The following is an 8830-nucleotide window of genomic DNA, read 5'->3' as shown; positions in this document are numbered from 1 at the left end:
GACTTCAAAATGCACACAGGATTTGTGAGAGTTGGGAGGCTGCTGTATTGTGTGATTTTTAAATTGTATACATAAGCCCACCCTTTCAGTGTACTTAGCTTTCTGAATTTTAACATGAGATGTGTATTGCTTGTTACAGGCAAGTCCCATATATTTGAATTAAGGCAAAAAGCACGTATGAACTGCAAGGTATCAGAAAACAGATGGATGATGCTTATTTTTTAATGAATTAATAGTGCTGGTATGGTAACTTAATTGTTGTTATCCTTTCACTCAAATATCAGAAGGTGGAGGAAAGGAGTCATAGCTATGTATGTATAAATAGTAAGTTGCTAACTTTATTTTTCCCCCCTCTGTTGCACGTGGAAATCAATTTGAGAGTACTCATAAACTTCTTGTGGAATGGTGGTCTTACTCTGTGATGAGTAAGATTTATTTATCCCTGTACTCTAGCAATATTCCAGTTTCTTTGTTGGTAACATGTGATGTGCATACTACCCCAACCTTTCTCTTTTTTTTTTTTTTTTCCTTTTCCTCTGCTGATGTTTTTCAATACGTTTTGATTCACAGGTCCAAAACCAGATTTTAGTGACTAAATATTCTTTATTGTCAGCGCCAGGTGTACGGGGGATCCTTCCACCAATCATACACACCCGGAGGGGCAGATTAACTTATATTTATATAATGAAACAATGAATATTCCATTAACGCCTATACATATTCATTACCTGAACCCGCCTACCCTCACTTCGTATGCTAATTAGCTTATCAGTCTTTCACGCTTGCGCAGATTCTTCCAAAAATTGTGGGCCGGGGTCTTTAGAATGTGGGCAGTGGTCTATGGGAGGAAGGCCGTAGGTCTTCCTCATGGTGTACTTTTCATCTTAGGTCTCAAAAGTGATGAGTTGGCAGACTTGTAGAAATCTTTCCCAGGGTTTTTACAATACCCCTCGTAATTTTACTCAAGGACATCCAGCTGTCCCGTTATCTCCTTGGTAGGGCAGCTTGCTTTGCAGATAAGGAGGACAGCTCCCCTTGCAGAGATTTGCAACTTTCTTGCCAGAACAGTCTATATGATCTTTCAGACATTTTAACCCCTTTGTTGCTATACAATTACAAGCTTATTTATGCATTAAAATGAATATTGGTTTATGAATACAAACTTGACCATATTATTTACAGCTTATTCACATCAGTTTTGGGGAAGACAGGCAGGCAGTCCTACCTACCAAAAGCTGCAATCTAGACTGCTAGGACTGCATCCATCCTCCCCTTGCTCTCCAGCACCCTCTGTTTTCTCTTCCATGTACTTTTCAAAGTCCCTGAATACATCTAGGGTTGAAACGTTTTAAATGTCAGTTGCTTTTACCTGAAAAAGGCTTCTGATGCCTTTCTTTTTTGTTGTCTATTCTGGCAATTACAAATATTTGCCTTTCAAAGTGATGGGATATGTTCAGAGCAGAGTTCGACTGCAGTCTGCTATGTTTAAAGTCAGTTCCTGGATGTGATTCCTTGAGCAAAATTATTTTTGGTTGCAATGAATCCTTAGGTATTAGATATTAACTCAGTCATAATTATAGCATACAAGAATACGGGCTTTTCAGCTGTGTTGGAAGTTGCTTGACTGCTTCCATGGTTGCTGTGTTTTCGGCTGTGCAATGAACTGAACGATAGAAGTTGCAATGCAGTCTGTTCCCTCGATACACAGCTGGTGTGCGAGGCCAGGTGCGGTTTCTGATGACAGGACCAGTTTATGATTTATTCATGCTGACAGACCAGCAGTGTTGGGGCATCAGCTACACAAGCTGGACTTCTTGAAGGAATCTTTAGGATTTCATTTACTTGTATGATGAGACACCAAGGCTTGCTTTGGGGCTGGACTGGCATTTTTATGCTTTTCTATCTCCTCAGTGTGATCTCTTAAAAGTAGCACAAATAGTACGGCGTGAATTAGTGATATGATACCTATTAAATAATGCCAGCTCAACAGTGTGGTTTTGGACCAAGACAAGTGAAGATTTTTCCTGACAGTTAATCATTTAAAGCTGTAATGCCTAAACCCAAAGGAGTGACTTGCTGCCTTGCGCTGCATGCTATTTTTATCAGAGTTCTGCCTGTGGCTCTGTGTTTATTTAACATTTGGGAAGGAGGTGTGGCCTGACCATACAGAATTGGCAGCCCAAAAGCTACCGTGTTCTGGAGCTGGCTCTTGCCCAGGTTCCCCGCATGGCGTAGGGATGGCAAGGGCTCCTTTTTCCCATTGGTAAAAAGATGATAAAAATACCTGCTTGTCTTGCTGGGTTGCTGGAAGGAATCATTAGTTAAAAACTTCTAACTACTTTGAAGCCAGAAAATGTTGTGGAATTCTTAAGTGTTGCTTAAATGATCTGAGGCAGATAAATCTTCCTGCCTTTCATGCTGTTTTTTTTCATACCACAAAAGCCTGTTCTAATTAGTGAAAAAACATCACAGTAACAATTGGTGCAAGTTTGATTACTTAAGAGTAGGCCTTTGAGATATGCTTAATACTAAAATGTGTATTTACTGCTTCAAGTGGTCATGTTTTTAAATAAAAACTAAAAACTGCAGCCACAGTGAGCAAACAAAGATTACAAAGTCACACATCCCAAAAAGTTGCCTGCGACCTCAGTCAGTGCTCCTGACTGGAGTGCTGATTGTGTTCTCTTCTACCTCATCTTTGAGCTACTGAATACACAGAATGTCATAGCTGTGAGGGTGTTGGGATTATACATGAGGGGAAACCTTGGGCTTGGTGCAGGTCCCGGTGTTGCCTCATTGTCCCAGTCCATGTACTCGTTGCTCCTTCTCTTGCCGTGTTGCCTGCGAAGGAGATCACCCAGTGTGACTGAAATCCAGGGGAGAGGAGTCCAGCTGCAGAAATCTAAGATGCACAAACACCCACCAAGTTCTGGTGTTTATTCAGGGGTGCAACAAAGGACTCGTATTTTGCAAATCCTCCTCTTGGCTAGGGAATGATCTGAAATTTAGCAAACGGCTTTTCTAATGTGTCCAAGATTTTTGAATAGATGCAAAACAATGTATTTTTTTCCTAGACTTCTTCGTGAAAACAGACATTTGGCATTAAAAATCAGAAAAATGCAAGCCACTGAAAAGTTTTGCAACAAAACTGGCAGGCATTGTAAGAAATGTGCCTTCTCTGCAATACATAAGCACTGGGATAGTATGTTTGTTGTGCGTTAGGTATGATAAAACCTGTTTATAATTCTGGGGAGTTCCATTAATAGATTACTTGTAGTCACTAAAAAAAATAGTGTTTTGCACAAACCTTTTGATTTGTTACAGTAGGAAGGATATTATGTTAGGATTAAATCCACAGAAGTGTGTCAGATGAAGGTGTGCTGCCAGAAGGTTATCTGTTATTTTAAAGGTTTGGAGTATCGTCACCAACATCTGAGATCTGACACCATCCAGGGCTGCAGCAGGGGAGACGCAGGACCCTGATGGCACAGAGCCGAGAGCTGGGAACCATATGCAGCCCTTGGCCACGAGAAGGAAAATTGTTCTCGAGTTGAAAATGCTGCTTTGTCCAAACTCAAAGGACAACTGGGGATGGGGCAGCTTTTTCCTGCCTAGTCTGCACCAGCTGGGATTCCATACGTGCTTTTGCTTTCAGGCTTGCTTCCTTGGTCTCTTGTCAGCTGGTCTAATTAATTATTTTCCCTCTATGTGCAAACCTAATGTTTTCTATCTTTAGGCTATTATGTCCTCTATTAATGCTTCTGCAAATTGGACTTGGAAAGAAAAAAGCAAGAAAACGTGTGCTATAAGAAAGGGCAGAGTCGGAGAAGTGTCCCCTGGTAAATAAATAAGACAAAAATCCCATTTCTGTAATAAAGCTGACAGTCATCTCCATTTATATGCATGTACGGTGTTTTCCTTACTTTTTTCCAGCATGTGTCTATGGTTCATATTCTCCCTAGGTTATAATTCTCACACATTTTTTGACAGATACAAATTTCTGGCCAAATCTCATGGTGCTGTGCTAGCAGCTTTAACAAAGAATGAGGGTACCAGCACTTGAGGTACTATGTTCATTTTCAAAATGTGCCAAATAGTCTTGAAGCTTCACTATTAAACTGAAAGCAAGCAAGAACTAATTCTATGACAGGAGGAATTACTATTTCCTAAAAAGAAAAACCAAGAGCATGTATCTCGCCTTTGGCCAATATGCTGATGGACAAGAGCTTATCTTTTCCTTTAAAGCTTTACATCTATGCCTTTAGTTTGCAGGCTTTTACCCTTACCCCAGCCAGGCTATAGGTTAAAGTTTACTTTTCATGTGCAAACACATCCCAAGCCAGATCTGTGCTTCTCCGCAGCGGGTGGAAGCAGGCAAATCCTTCGGCACAGAGTGGCTGTTAGGAAGTCCCGGTCCCAGCAGGCCCCTGGGGCTGCAATACCGGCTTATAACAAAACACGTTGTTGTAACGAATTACCCTTCAATCATAACATCCTGTCAAGTCCTCGGGGTGACATTTCCCCTGGTTGCAAGAATTTTTGGCCTGAACTAATTGAAATCAACACTGAAATCCCTGCCAACCTCCAGCAGCGGCTGTGGCGCGGCGGCCTTGTCTCGGGCTGCGAGGGCGGCACACAGGAACGCATGTGGCAGCCATGCGGGGGCTCGGCAGAGCCTGCGGCGGCGAACTCACTGCAAACCAACCGATTTGCATTGCACGCTGGCAGGGACCGGGCTCGGGGCTGCTCTCCGGACCCGGCAGGCCTCCGCCCCGCTCAGCTGAAGAGCCTCTGGGCTCCCAGAGGAGCGCGGCTGTGGGAAGACCGGAGGCCTCTTCCCACAGCCACACCGACGGGGCGCGGAGGAGGAAAAGCGCAGGCTGGGCGAAGCTGGCCAGCCCACAGCCAGCGCACGGAGCCGGTCCCTGGGCGGCACACCCGCCCCAGCCCCGCCGTAGCCTCCACCGGCAGCTCGGCCGCGGCGCCCGCCCCGCTGCAGGACAAGATGGCAGCACGCCACGCACGCGGCCGCACGCACACACGCACGCGCGGCGGCGGCGGCACCCCGGAAGCGGAAATGGGCCAGGGCTCCGGCGGAAGTGGCCGTTGTCCGGGGAGACGCAGCGCTGCAGGGGTGGCCGGCGCCGGGGCCGGGGCTGCGCCGAAGATGTGGCGGCTGCTGCTGGCGCTGGCCTGGGTCAGTAGGGCCCTTCCTGCAGGTGAGGCCGGTGGGCTTCGGTGCTGGCGGCCGCGGTGGGCGCCAGGGGCCGGGGCGTGGGGTGCGGGGAGGCCGGGGCTGTTCCGCAGCGCGGAGCTGACGTCTTCCTCCCGGCGCAGAGGCGGTGGCGGAGCAGAGCGCCGGCGGGCAGCCCCGCTCCCCCGGGGCCAGCTCCGCGCAGGGCGGCGGCGAGCCGGTGCGGTACCGGACTGCGGAGATGGCAGACGCGATGCTGGGCAGCGGGCTCCCCGCGCAGCAGGCCGTGGTGCTCTCGGTGGTGCCGGGGGAGGCGAGGGACGGCCAGGCGTCCGCCGTCACTACGGGGGCTTGCGATGCGGCGGCCGGAGGCGCTGCGTGCGGCGCTGGGAGCAGCCCCGCGGCTCCCCTCCGCCCGGCGGGCGGCCAGGGCCGGGAGCAGGCCGTGCTGGAGACGGTGCTGCCCGCGCCTGCCGAGGACTCGAACGGCACCGATAGCACCAAAGCTCCCAAAGTGAACTGCGAGGAGAGGAACACAACTGGCATCGAGCGCTTCACACTGCAGATTCTGAATGTGTCCCAGGTGAGCAGATCGCCCGGTTCACTGCTCGGTGTTGTTTTTAACACGTGAGGATGGTGGAAAATGCCCTGTCAGCACCCTGGGTTTCTTTCAGTTTGAGTTAACAAATTTCCTCATGTAACATGCTCTGTGCTAGCAAAAAGAGGCAATGTCCGGGAAGGAGGCCTTTTGTGTCATTCTGAGCAAAAAATGACGGAGATACAGTTCAGTCCACGTGCCTCTGTCTTCATCTGTGTGACTGCAGTCAACTGTCAGCTTTTGTGCTGCATGGATTAACTGTCTCTTTCTGAATTTGTTAATGGCATTTATTGTTGGTGCCTATTTCTAGCTTGTTTCTTGTAGTAGTTACGTGTGTGTAGATATATATTTTAAAAAAAGTTAATTACATTTTTTCATCTGTTTTAAAAAGGTTAAACAAATGTGCAGCTACTTGATCTACTTAACAAATATTGTCAAGTGTCTAATCAATTGCTGACAGATGCATTCCTATGTAGAATTTAACTCTTAAATAAGTAATTGTCTATGTTTGGTTTTCTTCTGCTTTCTCTAAGGACCTGATGGAGTTCTTAAACCCAAACAGCAGTGACTGTACGTTAGTCTTGTTCTATACACCATGGTGTCGCTTTTCTGCCAGTCTGGCACCTCATTTTAATTCTTTACCTCGAGCATTTCCAACTCTTCGCTTCCTGGCACTGGATGCATCTCAGCACAGCAGGTAACTTACACTTCCTGTGCTCTAGCATCAGTTTATTTCCGTTTGTATTATAAAAACAGGAGTAATTTTTTTTTTCTTATAAAGCAACTATTTACTTTAGCAAAACTGACACTTCCTGTGTCATGACTATCTTTGTTTCTTCCTCCAGTGGATTTCTTTTCATTCATGCTTTGTATTTTCTTTATGCCCACCAGTTTGTCAACTAGATTTGGAACTGTGGCTGTACCCAATATCCTCCTTTTCCAAGGTGCTAAACCTATGGCTAGATTTAATCATACAGACAGAACGCTGGAAACACTGAAAGACTTCATTTTTAATCAAACAGGTATGTGAATCAGCCCTGATGTGTCTGTAAGAAGAACAGGCTGGCTTTTAGCTCCAAACTGGGCTTTCCTCTCGCTGATGTTTGGCCTTTCAGATGAATTTCATGAAAATCCTGAGAGGACCCAATAAAGGTTTATATAATCAGTTGCTGCAGTGAGCTGGATTTCAGGGTGTGCTGAACATTGGGCTGCTGTCTCAGGAGTGGAGAGAAACAGAAAAAGTGGGGTTTAACTAGAGAGAGTGCTAGGTTTGAGCACATCTTCCTGCCCAAATATTTAATTTGGGAATAAAGGCAGATAAACCTTGGGGTCATTGCCAGTGCCATGTAAGGCTGACAGCAGCTGGGCGGTAAGATGGTTTCAATTCTTGTGCTGGAGGAGACAAAAGGAATCCAGTTACCGTGACCTAGCTGTGCACACTGTGAGCGCAGCTCCAGCACAGTCCTTCTGTGCTTCTGTAAAGAAAAATGAACCAAAAAACATATATAGGCCTACCAGGGCCTTCATTAGAGGCCAAAAATTGCTACATTTGCAGAAATACTCAAAACAACACAAACAAAAGAAACTTCACAAAAAGAAAGAAACCCACAAACTTATACAAGGCTGTGCTGTGGAGCGACAGAACAAGCCTTCTCCTATTATGAAAACACACACAAAAAATCAGTTTGGTTTTATGTAACTAAACTACACACTAGATATGTTAACACACAGGGGGCACCCTGCCAAAATTCTAAGTCTTAGTACCTGTGCCTTAGTCTGAGAACAGGGACAAAGGCTCCAAATAGAAGCAACGTCTCTGTATTTAATGTGTATTACCAGTTTTGATCAAGTGCTTCCTCTTTTAGGTATAGAAGCTAAAAGCGATGTGGCCGTGACCGAGGAAGACTGGGAAGGCCCCCTGCCCAGCGTTCTGACGAAAGGCATAGACTGGCTGCTTCTGTTTTCTTTGCTGTTTCTGGCTAGCTTTGTCATGTACGCTACTGTTCGAACGGAGAGCATTCGGTGGCTGATCCCAGGACAGGAGCACGAACATCAGGAATAATCTGAGATGCCGAAGGAGGGACGGAATTTCCCGCTTCCTGGTGAAGCAAGAGTTTGTATGGACTAAAAGTACGTAGGAATGAACTGTTGAATCTGTTTGCTGTAATTTATAACCTCGACTAAAAATCTGCTTTATTTATCAGCTACTGAATCTGTAAAAAGCAAATTCATAGCGATTTATGTGATAAGTAAACAAACATGAACTAAAAAATTATTTATTAAGCTACTCTGACTGGCTTATTTTTCATGGACTGTAATGTAAATAGGTGGTGCTTTGCTCCTCTGAAGAGGTCCCTGAGCTCTGTAGATTGAGTAAGATTTTTACAGCACGTTGGCCTGTATGTGTGGCACTGCTTGGCACAGGAGCCGGGTTACTTCTGCTCTGGTAGAATCCATGGTTCATTTACAGAACACACAGGCATGTGTGCTTCCATGTGGACAATGTGGTAAACATGATAGGAATAGGATGTGTTAGCCCACACAGATCATACTCAGGTTTTGGCTGGTATATTCCTGAAATACAACATTTTAAAGGAAAACGCTGGTGAATGGTGATGTTGCTAGATTAGTTTGACAATAAAATTAACTATGGAGAAAAAGGTGTTTAAAAAAAGTAGCATACTTCAAATGAGTTATTCCATTGTATACCAGCAATAACAGTTGCGGAGCGTTATACGACAGGGTGACTGTGTCCCACCTTTGGTGCTGGGGTTGGATGCTGGTTTTCTGCTTCACTGTGCTGGAGGAGTTTTGACTTTGTGGTAGTTCTTTAAGATTTAGAATAACTTCCAAAGCTTGCCCCTTTATTTGGTATACACGACTAATTTACCACATTTCTGTAGAACTATATTGTGTTCATTGTCCTTACTCTTTTTTTAAAAATAAATCGGGTTTTTAGTGTAACCATTTAAGTCAGTTTCTTACAGGACTAAAACTTCTCAAGTGTGGATCATCTGCCTAAATATGCAAGACCAGTT

At 45.4% G+C, this 8830-nt stretch overlaps 1 protein-coding gene across 3 annotated transcripts in view; it reads left to right on the top strand.

Annotated features, from left to right (window-relative positions):
- The first annotated feature begins 588 nt into the window (after positions 1-588).
- TXNDC15 (thioredoxin domain containing 15) overlaps positions 589-8830 on the top strand; it is a 30414-nt gene continuing 22172 nt past the window's right edge. Inside the window, exons 1-5 of one of the 3 annotated variants that reach the window (XR_013930191.1) lie at positions 589-5219; positions 5338-5777; positions 6326-6489; positions 6684-6814; positions 7658-7922. Coding sequence is in view for 1 of the 3 variants with exons in the window: in XM_080400436.1 (XP_080256562.1) it covers positions 5168-5219; positions 5338-5777; positions 6326-6489; positions 6684-6814; positions 7658-7854 (984 nt within the window). In the remaining 2 variants the exon portion in view is untranslated. Of the gene's footprint in view, positions 5220-5337; positions 5778-6325; positions 6490-6683; positions 6815-7657; positions 8081-8830 lie in introns of those variants that run through there. The other 2 variants (XR_013930192.1, XM_080400436.1) reach the window with 2 other exon arrangements.

Source organism: Falco punctatus, assembly GCF_963210335.1.
Source record: "Falco punctatus genome assembly, chromosome: 8".
In the NCBI taxonomy this organism is placed as follows: domain Eukaryota; kingdom Metazoa; phylum Chordata; class Aves; order Falconiformes; family Falconidae; genus Falco; species Falco punctatus.
This window is presented reverse-complemented; position numbering and strand designations above follow the sequence as displayed.